At 40.1% G+C, this 24230-nt stretch overlaps 1 protein-coding gene across 1 annotated transcript; it reads right to left on the bottom strand.

Moving 5' to 3' along the window:
* Positions 1-2158: 2158 nt before the first annotated feature.
* LOC131690308 (transmembrane 7 superfamily member 3-like) lies at positions 2159-5426 on the bottom strand. Its single transcript, XM_058975978.1, has 3 exons — positions 5170-5426; positions 4006-5103; positions 2159-3846 (listed from the first exon to the last, which is right to left on the bottom strand). The coding sequence occupies exons 1-3, from the start codon at positions 5306-5308 to the stop codon at positions 3305-3307; spliced, it is 1779 nt and encodes a 592-aa protein (XP_058831961.1). The 5' UTR covers positions 5309-5426; the 3' UTR covers positions 2159-3304.
* Positions 5427-24230: the final 18804 nt, after the last annotated feature.

Here is a 24230-nt window from a genome sequence, read left to right as displayed (position 1 = left end):
AACGTCATTGAAGAACAACGAGAAAAGCAACGGTCCTAGATTGCTCCCTTGAGGCACTCCCGACAAGTTGATGAAACTGTATGACTCGTTATTTCCTAATTTTACAGACAGAGAACGATTTACGAGATATGATTTAAGCCACCCTATAAAATTTTCCGAAGCGCCCAGCCGCTTCATCTTTGCCAGTAGAAGAGAGTGATCTACACGATCGAATGCAGCCTTGAGATCCGTGTATACAGTATCGACCTGAGATCCAACTTCAATATTTTTAATACAGAGCGAAGTGAATTGGGCCTGATTAGTAGTTGTCGATCTACCTGGAAAAATCGCCATGTTGGTCCTTTGATATATATGCTCTGGACTCACGAAACAGCACATTTCCTACTAATATTTCAAGTAACTTTGAGCCAGCACAGAGTGAAGTTATGCCACGATAGTTCGCAACATTTTGCTTATCACCTTTTTTTTGCTCGTTTTTTACGCAAATGCCGCGTAAAAAACACGTTAGTTGAAAAATCCGCGAAAAAAACGCGTTGATTCAAAAATCCGCAAAAGATATTACTTACAAAATATTTTCTTAAGTTTTTTTCGCGGATTTTGCAGTCCTTTTAAATGCAAAAGACTTAGAAGGTGTAAGAAACGGGTCTGGAACTCATTATGGTCCGCACCTCAACAATATGGGTATTTTCGGAATGGACTTGAGTAGGTGCCAAAAAGTAATGTTTGAAGCCATTTTGAAATCCAAGATGGCGTCTTCCGGTTTAGTTAAATTCTCTTGGGATTTTCGATTGATTGACACCGGTGTAGTGGATTTGTTTATTTGTTTATTTGTTGTACCGTCACCAACAGACCCCTTGGCCCCAATGGTGGTTACTTAAACTAATTACATTTCAGAATACGAATTATTTTAGTTTTTATCGAATTCCTTGTCAGGTTGAAGTCAAACGCCGTCGCCACACTGTTAAACACACGCTGGAGTCCGGTAACAGCGCCCTGGCGCCCATAGTTAGTTCTCCTGAATGGGACTCGCAGAAGAGAGTTATTGCGCAGAGCTCGAACGCGAGCTTGAAGATCGAGGCGTCCGAGGATTGTAGGGCAATCCACCCTGGCAGACAGTAAGTCCGAGACGAACAGGGCTCGAGAGCAGTCCCTCCGGATGCTTAGAGTATCGAGCTGTATTAACTGACAACGGTTTTCGTAGCTCGGCAGCTGAAATCTGTTTTGCCAAGGAAGATGTCGGAGTGCAAAGCGTATGAACCGGCGTTGGACGGCCTCGATTCTGTCGACACCGTTCTGGTAATAAGGGTTCCAAACAGCAGAACAATATTCCAGTGTTGAGCGAACCAGCGCACAATAGAGAGATTTTAAACAGTATACGTCCTTAAAGTTTTTCGCTATTCGGAAGATGAACCCAAGCTGTCTTGAAGCCTTATCCACAATGGATGATGTATGTGGTTTGAACGTTAGTGCCGAATCCATGATGATTTAACAGGTTTTGCAGTTTCTAGCAGAAGTGTCAATGGAACATACCCAGTTTTCTGCACTTATGCTAGCAAGTGCAAAAAACGGTACAGTTTCAGTGCACTCCACTACACCGGTGTCAATCAATCGAAAACCCCATCTATTGCCTAATCGATATGGGTATTTTCGGAATAGTCTTGACTACAGACACTTTATACACAGTGTCAAAAATTGCAGCCAAACGGACTATCAAAAAGTGCAGCCAAACGAGGATTAGGGTTTGAGAGGGGAAGTACAAGAGGAAGCCCATGCAAAGCTTATGGGAGCTTCTGTGATGCCAGTTTACATTCATGGTTGCTAGTTTTACTGTTTTGCTCTCCGCTAGTCTGTTATATAAAGTGTCTGTATGTACCACCAGTTGCTGCCACACCTGCCTGGAAGAAAGGAAACGACTATTCGACAAGCGGGTGCGCCATCTGGATCCATGATACGCCCCACAGATTATTTCCGTTATTTATTCCTAAATATTATTTCTGAAATTTATACCTACTATATTATATTGATACTCCGGCTCATTAACACTGAAACGCTGATGGGCAGTGCAAATCTCATTAAAATTGGTGCACATAAAATGACTTCTTGTGTAAATTGATGTTCTCTTGTAAAATATTTCGCCGTATAAATGAGTAATAAAGTATTGATATGTTTATAACCTTTGATATTTATTTATATCTTCAAGAAAAAATGAAAGTAAAGCAAAAGTAAAAGAGGCGTATTTAAGATTCCGTTTAAGCTGTACTCGCACGAGGCAACGAGACACATGCCACAAAAATATACACTAAGGATTTTGTTTCAGCTATTCCAACGCGGTAACAGCTGTAGCGTTGAAATAAGTAGAAGAAAATACACATACTGAATATTTATCGTGGCGGGTCCATTAGCCTCGTGTGCAAACAGATTTAATCAGTGATTCAAAGATATTTAATGTTATATGTGTAATACAAGTTGTTCTACAATAGACAAAATAACACAGGGCAAATACATGCTTCAAAATGAAAACTATAACGCGAAATCGGTTAAATTTCGGCCAGTGGTGTCTTCGTAGGATATCAACATAACAAACACTTCCTTCTGATAATGTGTACTAATCTATCGCCCTTGAAGTGAGATATCTTTTGAGAGCTATTCATGATCATCAATATGTAAAAAAATTAATTTGTTAGATCCACTAATGGAACATTTTAAATTTAGCTTCAAATAAAAGAGGAGCTTCTAAGCATTCGATTAGTCAGTACTTCTGCGAAACTATTTTTTTTTTGTGATATTGTCTACCAGACACCGTGTACGACAGATGAACACCAAAAATGTTGCAAAAACTAATTGTAAAAAATAATTTAACCCTTAAATGCATGAATATCATTTTTCTTTGGTACTCACTTCTCTGAATGGATACGATCTATACCTCTTGTTAAGGCTTTACACATTAAATTCGGTATGTTGCCAAATGGCAACAGTATGCATTCATGGATTAAAAATATCGACTGAATTTTTCCTACATATAGAAAAAGCAAAGACGAAAGATTCTTAGACAACTAAAATATTGTCTTAATTTAGTTATCACAAAAATCACGTGAAACATTCACGAGCAACGGTTGGTCTCTTTGTATAATTATATACTATGTGGTGTAGAACAAGATTCATTCATTGTTTCATTTCATGTGCATTAGAACTTTCACGTTGTATACTCTAGCTGGTATAATGTAAGACCAGCCTGTTTTAGACAAAATTTTAAAAAAATGTTGTTGGACTAAATTGATTGTTGATTTTTTTTTAACTTTTTATTTTACTGCCTTCGAAGACGACGAAATCGCTGGAAAAATCTCAAATTCGACTGTGGTGACTCGAATACGTCATCGTCACCACTGGTCCAGCGTGTTATTGTTGGATGATCGGATAAATTTTCGTACGCCATACTGTCATCGGCTAAAAACACCAAGCTGGTTCGGGAGCCGCGGTCACCCCACGGTAACCGGAAACCAGACCTCACCACCTGGTCCTCTCGGAGCTTGCAGCGCATTCTCAAATAGACGCACAATGTGAGAATTATTCCAAAGCTAGCAACGGCCATTATTTCGTTAGTGTCCATAGTTGAATCGGATAGCACAGAATCGTAAGTATCTGCGGATATTCCTCGGAACCAATTTTTCATCGAATAGTGCAATCGTGCACTAAAAATAACATTGACTCCGTAGAACAGAGCCATGGCGCTGAACAGGAAGGCATTCGCAAACAGGAATAACTGTATAGAACTTAAAAAAATTCCCACGGCTAAGGTGCACACCAGAAAAACGACACTGATGAATGGATGACTGTAGAAATTTCCATCTGAAAAGAATAGGATATTATGAGCAACCAAAAACGTGACTTAATTGCACAAAAAGTAAAACATACATATCTCGGATGTCACAACTTAAAGTCAGAAATATAGGGGAATGTAACGATCGTCTCACATACTACAATCATGCTCAAAAGTCATATACTTACAAATGCCATAGTAAATTACATTGCACATCATGAATGCGACGAGGAAATTGCACACGATGACTGCTGCAATCGGACAAACGATGGAAATAATCACGAACAGAATAGCGCATCCGATCGACCCAACCACCAGTAACGATATCAACGTGTTATCACTAACATCCATATTGATTGCTTTGAGTATTTTTACGGTTCCTATCAATCCGACCACAACACCACATATGAACGCTTTGAAGAAAATTGGAAAGAATCCTACAACAATCTCCGCTGCCATGATTATAGTGATGATGAATCCAATAATCCGAACTGGAATGTTAAATTCGTAGCACTCGTCAACGTGCAGAAATGGTTGGCAAGCGTACGAATGTACCGGGACATAAGCAGCAAATCCCTGATGCACGGGATCAATCGCCACAGTAACAAACACCATACCTCGACCTTTCTGCCGATCGTATACTCTCTTAATTGTTGGTGCGTTCGACATCAGATCATTTATCCTACCAGAAGCCTTGGCACTGGCATAACTAATCAGCTTTCGTATATACGTAAAGTAAGTCCTTTGCGAAAAATCATACGAAGGCATGGACAGATAGTACGATTCGTAATTCAATTTTGCCTTTCCACACTGGTTATCAGGCGTAAGCAATGGCTTCGCTAAAGAGGCGGGTGGGGTATCCACTTCAATCGTGGATTCTTTCAAGGTAACCTTCATTACAGGTGATACCTCTACAGGAAATTCCATGTTGCATCCGCCTGGAACTGGGGCCGTTTTGTTGTACAGCATCAATACCAGAGATACCCAAATTTCCTCGTTAGGATTTGTGTTGATTGCATACAAGCTTCCGTCTTCGTAGAGAATCAATCCAACGTTCAAACCGGTCAACGAGCGGTCACTGATTATGTTATTTGTATAGCTCAATGTTACACTATATTCATAGGCGTTCATCTGAATCAAAGCAAATCCGACATCTTTGCCATTGAGTGACATATTTCTTAGTTGAATATTGGTATTGGAATAAGCTGGAAGCACAATTTCGTGATAATCGTTGATGTCGTTCATTTTGATTTGCCTGGGGACGACAAGCTGCACTATTTTATAAGCTAAGGCGAAGATATAAAGATATTAGAAAACATGATTTGAAGCATTTAAAAAGAATTTGTACGTACTAAGTGTAGGAGGATCTGTAAATACCGTATTTGAGGCAGACCATTTGTTGCTTGTGGCATTAATTGCTTCATACTGACGAAGACAACCGATAACTAAAACTACAGTTAACGGTAATCCAAAAATATGAATCGATTTCATTAAACTGGCACAACTTTCCTGGTCTATTTCTTGTTCTCCAATTTAGCGAATTATTGTGAACTAGGAAAACGAACAAGAGAATATAATAACTACCAATAACATACTAAACAACTCAAACCTTTGTTTACTATTTATCTGTCATGCCCAGTTTATACATTTGTGAACATTCCTAATAAAGTTCAGCCGGAGATAAACCGGAATTCTGGTTGGTTCTAGTTAGCATTCCGGCTCCAGTGACACAACCGATTCTAACTCGAATCGGTTGTATCACTGGAGCCGGAATACGAATTAGAACCAGCCAGCATGCCGGTTCATTTTCCGGCTGAACTCTCTAAGAACGGTTGGTTTCAAAATCGTCCAATGAAGGACGTTCGATGGACCAATTTGGACAACGTCCAAATAACCGTTCAACAAACGTCTATCGTTGGACCCGTGTTGAACGATTTTGAAACAATTTTTTGGACGTCTCAGTGGGAACTTATAAGTTATAACACTGCCCTCTAAGAACGGTTGGTTTCAAAATCGTCCAATGAAGGACGTTCGTTGGACCAATTTGCACAACGTACAAACAACCGTTCAACAAACGTCTATCGTTGGACCCGCGTTGAACGATTTTGAAACATTGTTTTGGACGTCTCAGTATGGGTGGGTACAGAGTTTTTAAGGCTGGATGTTGTTGGCTCGAATAAAAACTTGTCGAAAGTAAACAAAGTTCATTTCATATCGTCAACCTGGCGCCCAGGTGGTGAAATCAACGGAGTGCTGGAGCGTTGCCAGAAAAATTTTATTTCCAGATCAAATTGTACTAAACTTCCCAGTTTAACTCAGGCGGAATGCTGGCTGGTTCTAACCCTCTAAGAACGGTTGGTTTCAAAATCGTCCAATGAAGGACGTTCGTTGGACCAATTTGGACAACGTCCAAATAACCGTTCAACGAACGTCCGTCGTTGGACCCGTGTTGAACGATTTTGAAACAATTTTTTGGGCGTCTCAGTGGGAATTCGTATTCCAGCTCCGGTGACACAACCGATTCAAGTTAGAATGTTTAAGGGGTACCATTTCGATGCGGCTTAGTCGCATAACCGAGGGTAAGGAACCGAAGCGGCGCAAAGCCGCTGAGGATCTGCCGGGCGAGGTGGCCACCGACCCGCCGTCGGAAGCAAGCGAACCTGTGATCCACTCGTTTGCCCGGCTTACTCAAACATAGGGGCTATCCCTAGTTTAAGCCCGACTGACCCACTGAGACGTCCAAAAAATTGTTTCAAAATCGTTCAACACGGGTCCAACGATGGACGTTCGTTGAACGGTTATTTGGACGTTGTCCAAATTGGTCCAACGAACGTCCTTCATTGGACTATTTTGAAACCAACCGTTCTTAGAGGGGAGCGGTAGCGAAGTCGGACAGCACGCGCAAAAGCGATGTGGCGTAGCCACATTGGGTGGTTGGACACAAAATAAAATTGGCAACGCTAGCAAAATGTAAACACAAATGAACACTCTGGATGAGCCTATCGTCAATTGACATTTCGACGAGTTTTGATTCGAGCCAATAATATGGGCCCGTTTTTAATGGTAGAGTTGCGTAAAGAGGATTGGCAACATTGGATCAATCCAAGACGAATACATGTATTCGTCTTGGATTGATCCAATGTTGCCAATCCTCTTTACGCAACTCTACCATTAAAAACGGGCCCATATTATTGGCTCGAATCAAAACTCGTCGAAATGTCAATTGACGATAGGCTCATCCAGAGTGTTCATTTGTGTTTACATTTTGCTAGCGTTGCCAATTTTATTTTGTGTCCAACCACCCAATGTGGCTACGCCACATCGCTTTTGCGCGTGCTGTCCGACTTCGCTACCGCTCCCCTCTAAGAACGGTTGGTTTCAAAATAGTCCAATGAAGGACGTTCGTTGGACCAATTTGGACAACGTCCAAATAACCGTTCAACGAACGTCCATCGTTGGACCCGTGTTGAACGATTTTGAAACAATTTTTTGGACGTCTCAGTGGGGAAGCTGAAAAAACCAAGAGGGTGACGTGACGTCACATTTTCGTAGCCAACATAAGAACTTTGCTTGTAACAAAATGAACGAAATTAATTTTAAATGCGAGCGAGGAGCACTTTAGTTTACATCAAATCAGTTAAAGCACAGAGAACAGACGTCCATCACAGAGAACAGACATCCATGATCGAACAAAAATATTTAAAAAACGTGTGTAAACATTTGAATTAATATACGATAAACACTAGCGCCGTCACACCAATCTATCCCAACTATCCGTCAAATCGATTCCGGAACCGGTTCGAAATCCTGGATGGATTCAGCATGGAATCTAGCTCAAAGAAAACAACCGATTCCGGCTCTATCGGTTGACGCATTTGAGCTGGAAATTATGCTGGAAGTCCGAATCGGTTCCGGACTAGTTTGACTGGGTAGATGAATAACCGCTGTCAATTCTGTTGAACTCAGCCACAAAAAAAAACATGACGACAGTAGCACAGAGAACAGACGTCCATCTTCAGCATTCAACTTGTGTAAAATCTCTAACGGTTTCGAAGGTAGTTTGGATATCTAAACCAGGTGCGCTACTGTCGTCATGTTTTTTTTGTGGCTGAGTTCAACAGAATTGACAGCGGTTATTCATCTACCCAGTCAAACTAGTCCGGAACCGATTCGGACTTCCAGCATAATTTCCAGCTCAAATGCGTCAACCGATAGAGCCGGAATCGGTTGTTTTCTTTGAGCTAGATTCCATGCTAAATCCATCCAGGATTTCGAACCGGTTCCGGAATCGATTTGACGGATAGTTGGGATAGATTGGTGTGACGGCGCTAGTGTTTATCGTATATTAATTCAAATGTTTACACACGTTTTTTAAATATTTTTGTTCGATCATGGATGTCTGTTCTCTGTGACAGTAGCGCACCTGGTTTAGATATCCAAACTACCTTCGAAACCGCTAGAGATTTTACACAAGTTGAATGCTGAAGATGGACGTCTGTTCTCTGTGCGTCCATCTTCAGCATTCAGCTTGTGTAAAATCTCTAACGGTTTCGAAGGTAGTTTGGATATCTAAACCAGGTGCGCTACTGTCGTCATGTTTTTTTTGTGGCTGAGTCCCACTGAGAAGTCCAAAAAATTGTTTCAAAATCGTTCAACACGGGTCCAACGATGGACGTTCGTTGAACGGTTATTTGGACGTTGTCCAAATTGGTCCAACAAACGTCCTTCATTGGACAATTTTGAAACCAACCGTTCTTAGAGGGGTGCGACAGAATTGACAGCGGTTACTCCTCTACCCAGTCAAACTAGTTCGGAACCGATTCGGACTTCCAGCATGAATTCCAGCTCAAATGCGTCAACCGATAGAGTCGGAATCGGTTGTTTTCTTTGAGCTAGATTCCATGCTGAATCCACCCTCTAAGAACGGTTGGTTTCAAAATCGTCCAACGAAGGACGTTCGTTGGACCAATTTGGACATCGTCCAAATAACCGTTCAACGAACGTCCTTCGTTGGACCCGTGTTGAACGATTTTGAAACAATTTTTTGGACTTCTCAGTGGGCATCCAGGATTTCGAACCGGTTCCGGAATCGATTTGACGGATTGTTGGGATAGGTTGGTGTGGCGGCGCTAGTGTTTTTCGTATATTAATTCAAATGTTTACACACGTTTTTTAAATATTTTTGTTCGATCATGGATGTCTGTTCTCTGTGGTTAAAGTGTTCATTGTTTTCTTTTGTTTACTGCTACTATTGTTTGTTGATGACATTTTAAGCAATTTTGACGTTGTCAAACTGACCCCCATCGATCGGTGGAAAAACGATGTTGCCTATTGTCAAACCCTGTATGTAGAGATAGGGATGCCAGTTACCTGGAAAAAACAAGAGGATATGAAGAAGAAAAGCACAAACAGTTGACGTAGCGGGCCCTTCTGTTGCCATAAGTTTTGTTTCGGTACGGTCATAGTTAATTTAATCGGTTTTTTTCGAGGTAAAAAGTGTCCATAAGTGTTCTAATCGATAGATCCGAAGTGAAGCTCGGCCTTTTCTCACTTTTCATCATGCGCCAAAGAATCAGAATGCTCGTTCGGATGTTTATGTTTACTTCAAGGGCCCCGGCCGCCATGCTTAATTTTGCAAGTATAATACTAATACCACAGAGAACAGACATCCATGATCGAACAAAAATATTTAAAAAACGTGTGTAAACATTTGAATTAATATACGATAAACACTAGCGCCGTCACACCAATCTATCCCAACTATCCGTCAAATCGATTCCGGAACCGGTTCGAAATCCTGGATGGATTCAGCATGGAATCTAGCTCAAAGAAAACAACCGATTCCGACTCTATCGGTTGACGCATTTGAGCTGGAAATTATGCTGGAAGTCCGAATCGGTTCCGGACTAGTTTGACTGGGTAGATGAATAACCGCTGTCAATTCTGTTGAACTCAGCCACAAAAAGATGGGTGGGTAATGTCTGCGACATAACCGGAGAGATGTAGAATACATAAGGAACACGTTCTTCAAATATGTTGATACTCATTAGGATTTTCGGACAAAAGCTGATTTGGGCGAGGAATATTTCAAATTATTCTTTACAAAAATGATGGTGGTCCTGAAAAGGACCGGTTTTGTTGGCGTTGTTGGCCTTGGTGAGGGTGATGGCTAACGATGAAATTAATTGTTAGCATGAGGAAGTCGCGTAGTACTGGCCAATGGAAGAACAGATAATAATTGATTCCTGAAAATCAATTTTTCTTTATTCATGTAAATTATACATACTTACAAATCTAACAGAAGATTCCTGATCATATTTCTGAATCATTAGTGCGAACATTGTGTAATTTGGTTAAGTACAATGAAAGTTACAAACTTTCCAAACTCGACCTTCTGTTCATTCAGAAATATTGAAATGGGGTGTCGTGGTCACAATAAAAAAAGATGGGTGGGTAATGTCTGTCACATAACCGGAGCGTCGTGATTTCAATTCGAGACGTTAATTTAAATCTAATAATATTCAACAGAATCACGTTTGAATGGGAAATTTTCAAATAATTCTCTATGGTAATAATGGTGGTTCTGAAAAGAACCTTTGGTATCGGCGTTGGTGTTGATGGTGATGCGCTGGATCGTTGGATATTTTTGGCATGATAGCTACGTGCCTGGCGAACTGTTTTGTAGCCTCGAACAAAACGACAAGACTGGCTTCTTCGGGTACCATTACGGCTGAACTTTATAAGCTTAGCTCGACTTTGAAATCCTGCACAATCTCACGAATCAGACACTGGTAGGGCCATTTTGTTTGCTACTAGCACGGAGCTGCACAAAAAATCATTTAATGCAGTTAGTTCACGGGGGCTGCCAAAAAGCTTGAATAGAAGCATGCGACTTCAACGTTTCTCTTAAACACATGCAACAACACATTCGTTTTGGTAATACTGATAATAACAGTAGAAAGGAATGGAAAAGCAGTGCACGAAACGAGCGAGAGGATAATTTAAATTTTTGTTCCGTGTGCAAGCTACTTCTTTCCACCCAACGTATTATGTTGCTTGTTGAAAATTTGCTACACACCTTAAAATAAAAGTTTCAGTTTAACTCTCACTAGAACACAATTGATTGGTCCTGAAAAGAACCGTTACTTTTATTGTAATTTACGCCCACTCCCACAAACCGACCAAGTAGGCATCAGTGGCTTCATTACGGCTGAGTTTTGTAAGCGTAGCTCGACTTTGAAGTAATACACAACCTTACGAACCAGACGCTGGAATGTTAGCCAGCGGATTAGTTGCTCCGTTGCCCTTTAGTTGGGGCGAAATACTAGAATGGCGACAGTTCCTGATCGGTAGTTGGTTGCGATGGGCCACCAGTAGCTGGGGCACTTTTGCGGACCGTCATCATCGCCAACTGCTTTCCTCCGGTGGACTGGCTGCTTGCTAGTGCTTGAACGAATACGAATGATGAGAAAAACCGACCGACCAATATTCATATATGAAAACACGAGAAAGCACTACTATCGCTCTCCCGCTCGTTTTCGTGCCATTCCTGTGCCTTTCCTTTCCGTTCGGCTACCAATACTAGCATAACCAAAACGAATATTCTGTCTTTCCATCGCCTTCAATCTAGTGGCCAGTGCTAGCAAACTTGCATGTTCAGTTTTTCAATAACAACATTCCAACAATATTTTTAAAGAATGTTGCAGATTTGAAAAGAAGGAAGGAGAAGATTTTCACAAATTTAAATTCTTTTGTTTTATTTGTTAGCGCTGATAAAGGCTATTTAGTTTGCTACTAGCAAGGAGCTGCACAAACAAATCGATTTATGCAGTTAATCAACGGAGGCTGCCAAAAAGTTCGAATAAAAGCATGCGACTAGTGTACTTTGCATGTTCTATATTTTATCAATACTAGAGAGGATCAATAAAATAATTCAAATTGTAATAGCGACATGCAATTGTGGCAACACTGGCCATGAGATGGTGGGGGAACACGCACATTCGTTTTAGTTATGATGGTAGTAGCAGCAGAAAGGAATGGAAAAGCAGTGCACGAAAACGAGCGAGAAGATAATTTAAATTCTCTTTCTTTCTTTCCACACATCGTATTTCTTATATTGCTTTCTGAAAATTATTTGTTATACACCATAAAATGTAAATTTCAGTTTAACTCTTATTAGAACACAATTAATTGGTCCTGTAAAGAACCGTTTGTTTTATTGCGGGAGCATAATTCAGACGCACTCCCCGCGGACACGGTGAGCTAGAAAGCACTATTTTGCATTCTCGAACAAACCGACCAAGTAGGCATCGTTGGCTTCTCGGGGCATCATTACGACTGAGCTTTGTAAGCGTAGCTCGACTTTGCAGTCCTGCACAATCTCACGACCCAGACGCTGGAACGATAGCCTACTCTGTTGCCCTTTAGTTGGGGCGAAATTCTTGCAGGGCGACAGTTCCTGATCGGGTTGCGATGAGTCACCAGTAGCTGGGGCACTTTTTCCGCCGTCGTCATCGCCGACTGCTTTTCTTCGGTGGACTGGCTGCTTGCTAGTGCTTGAACGAATACGAATGATGAGAAAAACCGACCGACAGATATTTATATAATCGCGCTAATATGCACTACTATCGCTTTCTCCCTCGTTCTCGTGCCGTGCATGAGCCTTTCCTTTCCGTCCGGCTTCTAATGGCCTAACCAAAGGAATATGCCGTCTTTCCCCCACCAAGTGCTCTCGTCAAGCAACCCAATGCGAATAGCCATACGAACAAACATGTAATGGACCTATATATAAACTTTTCATTATTTTATTGTTCGGTTGGTCTACCATAACGACGGCTCTGTGCGGGATGGGCTGAAAATTTTCACTTTTCCGAGTCGTTTTCGAAAGATTTTTCAAAACACATTTTTTTTGTTATTAGTACATGTTATACATACTTCAAATTTTAATACAGCATAGAGGAACATATTTGCAACAAATTGGCCTAAAAATCAAATCATTCTGTTAAGTATGATAAAAGTTATTAACGTTAAAAATCTGACGCGGCGCCGCAGCCGATATTTTGAAACGGGGCCCCTATATTGAAACCTTAAATGTATTCTACATTAAAAAACATGACGACAGTAGCGCACCTGGTTTAGATATCCAAACTACCTTCGAAACCGTTAGAGATTTTACACAAGTTGAATGCTGAAGATGGACGTCTGTTCTCTGTGCTAATACACTCAAAAGTGTCAAATGTTCCCACCTTTCTCATCTTGGGATCAATCATTGGTCTTTTTAAAATTTTGGCAACCTTTTATTTTTAGTTAAATTTTGAATGACTTCACCCGAACGCTTCAGTTAGAAGTTAATTTTGTGCATTCTAAAATTTAAAATTATGTGTTTAGTTTTATTTTGTAAAAATCAGTACAGTACGTATAAAGAATTTAAGCTTTTCTGTTTCCCAACTGATCCGCAACTAAGAACGAAATGTATTGATTTTTACCGCTTGCCGTCTGATTGGGGAGTGACAAAAACAGTCGAATTTGCAGCGTAAGATAAATTTTAATAAGTACATAATTGGAATGCATACACAAATTAGTCAAAATTTTAGCTGCACTTTAACTATGAGAAATACCTTCATATTTCTACTGTCAGTGGAACATTATTAACACTACCCAGAGCTGTTCCGGTGTTTTAAATAGTACAAAATTTAAATACCAGCGCACATATATTTTTTAATAATTGTATCTTTAAGCGAAATATTCCTGGTTTGAAATAATGCTAATATTACATCCTTGATTTTTTTCTTATAACTATAATCACATAATAACGATACTCCCCACGCATTAGAGCATTGTTATTCTTCGTGTTCGATAGGTAGACATTTTGAGTGTTCGATAGGTAGATTTGCTTCAGCCTTTGCGCAACACTGTTCTTTATAAACTGTGGGTGGGTAGTGCTAGAACTGCGGAGAAAAAACAGCATTTTTGGCAACGTATGCCCCGGCATTGTATGGCAACACGTCCAATGTTATAAGGATAGGCACTGTTCGATTGGATTCGTTTTTTGACAGCTAAACGCGAATCCAATCGACCCAAAATGGAGTCTCCGCAGTTCTCTTTCTAGAGTTTTTCTAGGTAGTGCTGGTTGGCGGTTGGCACCCAGTAAAGTTGAGTCGGAATTCTGACTAGTTCTACACGCTCATTGAAAGCTACTCAAAATTTGAATTCAGAGCACTCAATTTCAAAACTATAGAAACATTATGTCAAAAATTGAGTTTTAATTTGAGTAGAATCAACTCACCTCGTGAGTAACTATTGCGTTTTCAAAGTTTTGAGTGAAAAAATACTTAATCTCAAGAAAAGTGTGTGGAATCGGACGTCGGCAAAATTTAGAACAGAAAATATCTTGCAGTTGAACAATCGACACGAATCGTTTAGAAGCCTAAAAGGTTAGCACAGAGAACAGACGTCTATCTTCAGCATTCAACTTGTGTAAAATCTAACGGTTTCGAAGGTACCCTCTAAGAACGGTTAGTTTCAAAATCGTCCAATGAAGGACGTTCGTTGGACCAATTTGGACAACGTCCAAAAAACCGTTCAACGAACGTCCATCATTGGACCCGTGTTGAACGATTTTGAAACAATTTTTTGGACGTCTCAGTGGGTAGTTGGGATATCCCAACCAGGTGCGCTGCTGTAGTCATGTTTTTGTGGCTGAGCTCAACAGAATTGACAACGGTTATTCCTCTACCCAGTCAAACTAGTCCGGAACCGGTTCGGACTTCCAGCGTGAATTCCAGCTCAAATGCATCAACCGATAGTCGTAATCGGTTGATTTTCTTTGAGCAAGATTCCATACTGAATCCATTCAGGATTTCTAACCGGTTCCAGAATGGATTTGACGGATAATTGGGATAGGTTGGTGTGGCGGCGCTAGTGTTTATAGTATATTAATTCAAATGTTTACACACGTTTTTTAAATATTTTTGTTCGATCATGGATGTCTGTTCTCTGCGAGGTTAGTTTCATTGAGTTTGTTTCTGTTCAAATTTAACTTCCTTTCCTGTTTTAGTAGTTCCTGCCATATTAACGAGATGCCGATCAACATGAAGCAGATTGCAAAAAGGCCCTCGGATTAAATCTCCAGACATCGCAAACACCTGGATAAGGTTCTGGAGGTGCAGGTAAGTGACTTACGAAGTACCAATAATGTGCCTTTTAATTATATAAAATATGCGACATGGGTTTTTTCGTATTTGCTCTTTGAGTAAACTGTACTCAAATTTGACATTTCAATACCAAACTCAAAACTGAACTCAGTTTTTAGGGCCCCGTACACGAGGCGTTAGCAATGTCTTTACTGAGCAGTAATGTCACTTTTAATTAACGTGTAAGGCGAGTAATGATGGAATTCCCATACAATTCCAGTAATGACACTACTTAGTAATAACACTTTTATTGCTCGTGTAAGGGCCCCTTTTGACTACGTGCACTTTTTATGAAATTGAGTGGCTGGCCACTCAAATTTGAGTTTATATTGTAGTGCGTATTCTGGCTCCATTGACACAAACGATTCTAATTCCGGCTAAACATACCCAGTCACCAAATTTTCGGGCAGAGGGCGTTTTGCTTGATTTCTGTAAGTCTTGGTTTGGCAGCCCTGTCGGATTTCTGCGCGCATCCCGGTTGGTTTCAAAATCATCCAATGAAGGACGTTCGTTGGACCAATTTGGACAAGGTCCAAATAACCGTTCAACGAACGTCCATCGTTGGACCCTTGTTGAACGATTTTGAAACAATTTTTTGGACGTCTCAGTGGGTCCTGTCGGGTTAGTTGAATAAGGGCGAACTAGGTTTCGCTCGCGTTTTCTGACAAATTTTGACAGGAACCGAGCAAAACCCTGGCATAACTCGGAAATAAACCCTGCAAAGTGTAGGAGATAAGAGAATAGAAATAAAAAATAAAATATTCACATATCGAGAAATCCTAATCTATATTCGTTATAGCACAGAGAACAGACATCCATGATCGAACAAAAATATTTAAAAAACGTGTGTAAACATTTGAATTAATATACGATAAACACTAGCGCCGCCACACCAATCTATCCCAACTACTCGTTAAATCCATTCCGGAATCGGTTCGGAATCCTGAATGGATTCAGTATGGAATCTTGCTCAAAGAAAACAACCGATTCCGACTCTATCGGTTGAGCTGGAATTCATACTGGAAGTCCGAACCGGTTCCGAACTAGTTTGACTTGGTAGAGGAATAACCACTATCAATTCAGTCGAACTCAGCCACAAAAAACATGACGACAGTAGCGCACCTGGTTTGGATATCCCAACTTCCTTCGAAACCGTTAGAGATTTTACACAAGTTGAATGCTGAAGATGGACGTCTGTTTTCTGTGGTTATAGTATACTGATTAATTTCATACAAATCACTTTAACCTATATGTACTGTATTTGATGCAATGAAGTCGCATGGAAATAACGATTTTAGATGAGCAGGCCTTGGTTGTTGTGACAGACAACCCTCTAAGAACGGTTGGTTTCAAAAACGTCCAATGAAGGACGTTCGTTGGACCAATTAGGACATCGTCCAAATAACCGTTCAACGAACGTCCATCGTTGGACCCGTGTTGAACGATTTTGAAACAATTTTTTGGACGTCTCAGTGGGAAGTTTTAGTTTTTGGAAGAAAGTTGACAAGAATAGACACAAGTGGAGTCTAGAAAGCTCCGGTCACGACACAAAGATCCTGGAAATTCATACCAGGTAGAATTCAGCACGAATCGAACAAAACATCTGACAAATATGTGGCAGGAAGCGTACAGAAATCTTGGCCGTACATTTCTGGCTGGATTCTGGCTAAAAGTGAGCAGCATCGGTTCGTTTAACCGCATATGCCTGAAACGGTTGTTGCATTTGAGCTGGAATCCATGCTGACTCCATTCAGGATTCCGAATGGTTTGACCGGGTAGTTGGGATAAGTTGGTTTGGCGGCGCTAGTGTTTATCGTATATTAATTCAAATGTTTACACACGTTTTTTAAATATTTTTGTTCGATCATGGATGTCTGTTCTCTGTGATAATAGGGAGATAATTGATAACTATTATTTTATTGCATTTTGCCGATCACATTTGCTATTATGCTCTTTAACATATGTGGTCTTGGCTACACCGTTTATTCCAATAGGGATCTTTAGGGATGTGCGGTTTAAGGCATATTCTGATGCAGATTAGTACCGTGAGTTAATGTCTCAGTCCTTTTTCATTTTTTAGGCCCGAAAGTATTGAAAAAAAAACATTTTTTAGTTTGTTTCCTTTTATGACAATAACAAATCCAAACCCATGCGACTTGCACAACTCTATAGGTTGCCTTATCAGATCTACCATAGTTTGCAGATGAAACTTGGGATGGCAGGCTGCTAGCGGATTGACAAAGTACCAGATCATGCACGGTAAAAAAAACTTTACCCATTTTATGTATTCAAATTGCCCATTTTCGGAACCCTCTAAGAACGGTTGGTTTCAAAATCGTCCAATGAAGGACGTTCGTTGGACCAATTTGGGCATCGTCCAAATAACCGTTCAACGAACGTCCATAGTTGGACCCGTGTTGAACGATTTTGAAACAATTTTTTGGACGTCTCAGTGGGAAGTTATTCGAACCACAGAGAACAGACGTCCATCTTCAGCATTCAACTTGTGTAAAATCTCTAACGGTTTCGAAGGTAGTTTGGATATCTAAACCAGGTGCGCTACTGTCGTCATGTTTTTTTGTGGCTGAGTGCGACAGAATTGACAGCGGTTATTCCTCTACCCAGTCAAACTAGTTCGGAACCGATTCGGACTTCTAGCATGAATTCCAGCTCAAATGCGTCAACCGATAGAGTCGGAATCGGTTGTTTTCTTTGAGCTAGATTCCATGCAGAATCCATCCAGGATTTCGAACCGGTTCCGGAATCGATTTGACGGATAGTTGGGATAGGTTGGTGTGGCGGCGCTAGTGTTTTTCAGTATATTAATTCAAATGTTTACACACGTTTTTTAAATATTTTTGTTCGATCATGGATGTCTGTTCTCTGTGTTCGAACTGTCAAAAAATGGGTATTTTTTGTTTTTAACAATGAGTACTTTTTATTCATTTCACAACTACTCGATGAGGTAATGTCAATGGGTATATTGATCTTGATAATGGGTGAAAAATCCTTAAGCATTATTTCAAGCGAGTTAACCTGCAAACTAAGGATCGTATTGGAACCTGCAAATTATCGCCCTGCATCGGAGTCCGTGGCGGAAACGGAACATTTCGGCAATGCTCCGAAAACAACGTCTATTTAGACTACTGAGGATGTTGAAAATATGCGACAGTTCGGCATTTTTAGAGCAGCCAAAAGATCCAGCCATCAAAAATATATCCAGGTGGCGGTTTTATTTTGTTAAGTAGTTTTAGAATAGGATTTCTATCTAGATTCCTATACTTTTATGAGGAAACAATAATGTGAAATGAACGTTATTTTATGTTTTTTTTAAAATTCAGAAATAATTCTATTGACAGTATTTTTCATTCTGGCGCGAATTTCATGAATGGGTATTTTTTTCGCATTTTGTTGTAACAGTTCTGCGAAAAATAATGGGTGAAACATACCCAGGTTGACGTACAAGGTCTGTACTCATTTATGGGTACAAACGCTTTACCCATTTAATGGGTTATTCCATTTTTATTGAAAATGAGTAGTTTTCTACGCATTAATGGGTACTTGATTTTATCAGTGTGCTGTGTGGGGTGCTGTCCCGGTTAACAATGAGGCGAACGAGATATTTGCAGATACGTCATTTAGTGGGACAACTGTCAGTTTGTTGGTTGAATTTAATTTGGTTTTATAAATTTAAAAATCTGAAAAGAATAATTAAGGTTTAAGAATGATATGAGTGCACTCGTAAGGACACCCGCTATCAATACATTTGAAAAACTGGCATAATTTTTCCAAATTAAAGATCCCTATTGATACTTAGATGTATTCGCGCGGGGCCTTTTGGCGACCTCAGAATATATAACAGGCATTCTTGAAGTGGGTCGTTGGATGTGCAGTAGAGCTATCGCCTCTCGTCTCCAGGTATATGCGATGCAAGATGGAGAGAAAGGTGGGAACATTTGCCACTTTTGAGTTTATTAGTTTTATGCTTGCAAAATTAAGCATGGCGGCCGGGGCCCTTGAAGTAAACATGTACATCCGAGCGAGCATCCGGATTCTTTGGCGCACGGAGAAAAGTTTAAAAAGGCCGAGCTTCACCTCGGATTTGCCGATTAGAACACTTAGGGACACTTTTTACCTTAAAAAAACGATTAAATTAACTATGGCCGAACCGAAATAAAACTGATGGCAACAGAAAGGCCCATACGTCATTTGTTTGTGCTTTTCTTCTTCATATCCTCTTGTTTTTTCGGCTTCGTCAAAGAAAAATGACCTCACGCACACACAGAAAAAAAATGTGCACACCTGTTCCGTCTTGCATGCGATGGATAATACAAAATTTATCAATGTGTAGATGCAAACAAGTTTGTTCCATAACATTGTATAAACATACACCACAGAGAACAGACATACATGATCGAATAAAAATATTTAAAATATGTTTGGAAGCATTTGAATTAATATACGATTAACACTAGCGCCGCCACACCAACCTATCCCAACTATCCCACTGAGACGCCCAAAAAATTGTTTCAAAATCGTTCAACACGGGTCCAACGATGGACGTTTGTTGAACGGTTATTTGGACGTCGTCCAAATTGGTCCAAGGAACGTCCTTCATTGGACGATTTTGAAACCAACCGTTCTTAGAGGGATCCCTCTAAGAACGGTTGGTTTCAAAATCGTCCAATAAAGGACGTTCGTTGGACCAATTTGGACAACGTCCAAATAACCGTTCAACAAACGTCCATCGTTGGACCCGTGTTGAACGATTTTGAAACAATTTTTTGGACGTCTCAGTGGGATTCGTCAAATCCATTCCGGAACCGGTTCGAAATCCTGAATGGATTCAGTATGAAATCTTGCTCAAAGAAAACAACCGATTCCGACTCTATCGGTTGATGCATTTGAGCTGGAGTTCTTGCTGGAAGTCCGAACCGGTTCCGGACTAGTTTGACTGGGTAACCGCCGTGAATTCCCCCCTACAGTAAGTTGACCCACCAAGCGAAGACACCAACCACCAAGCGGAGAAAAATACCCACGACAATGCGCCACCTAGCGGTGAACACTGCAACCACCGCGGAAATACCCCCTACACCTAAGGATGGTATGCACTAAAATTTTAATATAGTTGTATTTAATAATTATTGAATAATCTGAACAAAATTTAATTTAAAACAAATGACATAATCCGAATACTCCAATAATGTACAAAAGATGCAAAGTCCCAGATAGCAGGCTGAACCGAGTAATAAACAGTTTTTTAAATAGATTTTGAAGTACATTTTACATGTTGGTGATGTAAAGTTATTGTAGGAAGCGGGTGAGCACTACAACCACCGCGGAAATGCCCCCTAGATTTAAAGATGGCTTGCAGTAAAATATTAATAGAGTTGTATGTATTTAATAATTATTGAACAATCTTAACAAAATACACCTAGGGATGGTTTGCAATAAAGTTTTAATAGATTTGTATGTATTTAATGATTATTGTTCAATCTGAACAAAATAAAATTTTAAACGAATGACATCATCCGAATACTCCAGTAACGTTTAGGAGATGCAAAGTCCCAGACAGCAGACTGAACAGAGTAATTGTTTTTTTATAAATATATTTTGCAGTACATTTCACATGTCAGTGATGAAAGGGAAAGCCTCTTAGATTAGCAAAGTATTTCGGATAATTATTGGCACTCTGATGTTATGATGCTCTCTGTGCCATCAATTTGGGAGTTACAATCGTTCTGGCTTTTAAGTTATTGTAGAAAGGTATGTGTCGTAATCTAGTTCTAAGATGCCAGGAAAATGTTAAGAGATTTCTACTATGAATGAAGGAAAGAAGAATACACTAAATTTGAACGTTAATAGCTTTAGAAAGACCGTCCCTAAGGAGATAAGGATTTATCATTGCATGGGTATTTGGAATAATGTAATATCTATTCCAGTGACCATTGGCTACTACGTGGTTTCGGAAGAAGTAAGTCGAGCTAGAAGCTCATAGGATTGATTGAGTAGGACATCATACAGCCAAGTGCCAACAAGCGGTCTGAGCCAAGTTATAAGCTCATAGGTTTGATTGAGTAGGACATCATACAGCCTTGTGATATTTTCATAAATTTTTAAAATTTAAAAAAAAAATGTTCTAGGGTCGGAGATGAGACCCTCTGGAATCAGGTCATACCTGTTTCGGGGACCTTTAGCTACAATGTGGCCAAATATCAAGTGCCAACAAGCGGTCCGTGCCAAGTTATAAGCTCATAGGTTTGATTGAGTAGGAAATCATACAGCCTTGTGATATTTTCATAGATTTTTAAATTTAAAAAAAATTGTTCTAGGGTCGGAGATGACACCCTCTGGAATCAGGTCATACCTGTTCCGGAGACCTTTAGCTACAAGGTGGCCAAATATCAAGTGCCAACAAGCGGTCTGAGCCAAGTTATAAGCTCATACGTTTGATTGAGTAGGATATCATACAGCCTTGTGATATTTTCATAAATTTTTAAATTTGAAAAAAAAATGTGCTAGGGTCGGAGATGAGACCCTCTGGAATCAGGTCATACCTGTTCCGGAGACCTTTAGCTACAACATAGCCAAATATCAAGTGCCAACAAGCGGTCTGAGCCAAGTTATAAGCTCATAGGTTTGATTGAGTAGGATATCATACAGCCTTGTGATATTTTCATAAATTTTTAAAATTTAAAAAAAAAATGTTCTAGGGTCGGAGATGAGACCCTCTGGAATCAGGTCATACCTGTTCCGGGGACCTTTAGCTACAATGTGGCCAAATATCAAGTGCCAACAAGCGGTCTAAGCCAAGTTATAAGCTCATAGGTTTGATTGAGTAGGATATCATACAGCCTTGTGATATTTTCATAAATTTTTAAATTTGAAAAAAAATTGTTCTAGGGTTGGAGATGAGACCCTCTGGAATCAGGTCATACCTGTTCCGGGGACCTTTAGCTACAATGTGGCCAAATATCAAGTGCCAACAAGCGGTCCGAGCCAAGTTATAAGCTCATAGGTTTGATTGAGTAGGAAATCATACAGCCTTGTGATATTTTCATAGATTTTTAAATTTAAAAAAAAATTGTTCTAGGGTCGGAGATGACACCCTCTGGAATCAGGTCATACCTGTTCCGGAGACCTTTAGCTACAACGTGGCCAAATATCAAGTGCCAACAAGCGGTCTGAGCCAAGTTATAAACTCATAGGTTTGATTGAGTAGGACATCATACAGCCTTGTGATATTTTCATAAATTTTTAAATTTGAAAAAAATTGTTCTAGGGTCGGAGATGAGACCCTCTGGAATCAGTTCCTACCTGTTCCGGGGACCTTTAGCAACAACGTGGCCAAATATTAAGTGTCAACAAGCGGTCTGAGCCAAGTTATAAGCTCATGTTCCGAGGACCTTTAGCTACAACGTGGCCAAATATCAAGTGCCAACAAGCGGTCTGAGCCAAGTTATAAGCTCATAGGTTTGATTGAGTAGGGCATCATACAGCCTTGTGATATTTTCATAAATTTTTAAATTTGAAAAAAAATGTTCTAGGGTCGGGGATGAGACCCTATGGAACCAGGTCATACCTGTTCCGGGGACCTTTAGCTACAACGTGGCCAAATATTAAGTGTCAACAAGCGGTCTGAGCCAAGTTATAAGCTCATAGGTTTGATTGAGCAGGATATCATACAGCCTTGTGATATTTTCATAAATTTTTAAATTTGAAAAAAATTATTCTAGGGTCGGAGATGAGACCCTCTGGAATCAGGTCATACCTGTTCCGGGGACCTTTAGCTACAACGTGGCCAAATATCAAGTGCCAACAAGCGGTCTGAGCCAAGTTATAAGCTCATAGGTTTGATTGAGTAGGACATCATACAGCATTTTGATATTTTCATAAATTTTTAAATTTGAAAAAAAATGTTCTAGGGTCGGAGATGACACCCTCTGACAGCAGGTCACACCTGTTCCGGAGACCTTTAGCAACAACGTGGCCAAATATTAAGTGTCAACAAGCGGTCTGAGCCAAGTTATAATCTCATGTTCCGAGGACCTTTAGCTACAACGTGGCCAAATATCAAGTGCCAACAAGCGGTCTGAGCCAAGTTATAAGCTCATAGGTTTGATTGAGTAGGGCATCATACAGCCTTGTGATATTTTCATAAATTTTTAAATTTGAAAAAAAATGTTCTAGGGTCGGGGATGAGACCCTATGGAACCAGGTCATACCTGTTCCGGGGACCTTTAGCTACAACGTGGCCAAATATTAAGTGTCAACAAGCGGTCTGAGCCAAGTTATAAGCTCATAGGTTTGATTGAGCAGGATATCATACAGCCTTGTGATATTTTCATAAATTTTTAAATTTGAAAAAAATTGTTCTAGGGTCGGAGATGAGACCCTCTGGAATCAGGTCATACCTGTTCCGGGGACCTTTAGCTACAACGTGGCCAAATATCAAGTGCCAACAAGCGGTCTGAGCCAAGTTATAAGCTCATAGGTTTGATTGAGTAGGACATCATATAGCCTTGTGATATTTTCATAAATTTTTAAATTTGAAAAAAATTGTTCTAGGGTCGGAGATAAGACCCTCTGGAATCAGGTCATAGCTGTTCCGGAGACCTTTAGCTATAACGTGGCCAAATATCAAGTGCCAACAAGCGGTCTGAGCCAAGTTATAAGCTCACAGGTTTGATTGAGTAGGATATCATACAGCCTTGTGATATTTTCATAAATTTTTAAATTTGAAAAAAAATGTTCTAGGGTCGGAGATGACACCCTCTGGAATCAGGTCATACCTGTTCCGGAGACCTTTAGCTACAACGTGGCCAAATATTAAGTGCCAACAAGCGGTTTGAGCCAAGTTATAAGCTCATAGGTTTGATTGAGTAGGATATCATACAGCTTTGTAATATTTTCATAAATTTTTAAATTTGAAAAAAATTGTTCTAGGGTCGGAGATAAGTCCTTCTGGAATCAGGTCATACCTGTTCCGGGGACCTTTAGCTACAACGTGGCCAAATATCAAGTGCCAACAAGCGGTCTGAGCCAAGTTATAAGCTCATACGTTTGATTGAGTAGGATATCATACAGCCTTGTGATATTTTCATAAATTTTTAAATTTAAAAAAAATTGTTCTAGGGTCGGAGATGAGACCCTCTGGAATCAGGTCATACCTGTTCCGGGGACCTTTAGCTACAACGTGGCCAAATATCAAGTGCCAACAA

The sequence above is a fragment of the Topomyia yanbarensis genome, chromosome 3 (assembly GCF_030247195.1).
Source record: "Topomyia yanbarensis strain Yona2022 chromosome 3, ASM3024719v1, whole genome shotgun sequence".
Classification (NCBI taxonomy): Eukaryota; Metazoa; Arthropoda; class Insecta; order Diptera; family Culicidae; genus Topomyia; species Topomyia yanbarensis.
The sequence above is the reverse complement of the archived record's forward strand: the minus strand, read 5'-3'. Positions and strand labels throughout refer to the sequence as shown.

Coding starts and splice junctions, on each gene's coding strand:
- LOC131690308 (XM_058975978.1), bottom strand. CDS start 5,308: ATGAAATCGATTCATATTTTTGGATTACCGTTAACTGTAGTTTTAGTT. Junction 5,104..5,169: donor TACAGATCCTCCTACACTTA/GTACGTACAAAT, acceptor TCTTCGCCTTAG/CTTATAAAATAGTGCAGCTT. Junction 3,847..4,005: donor TGTAATTTACTATGGCATTT/GTAAGTATATGA, acceptor TATTCTTTTCAG/ATGGAAATTTCTACAGTCAT.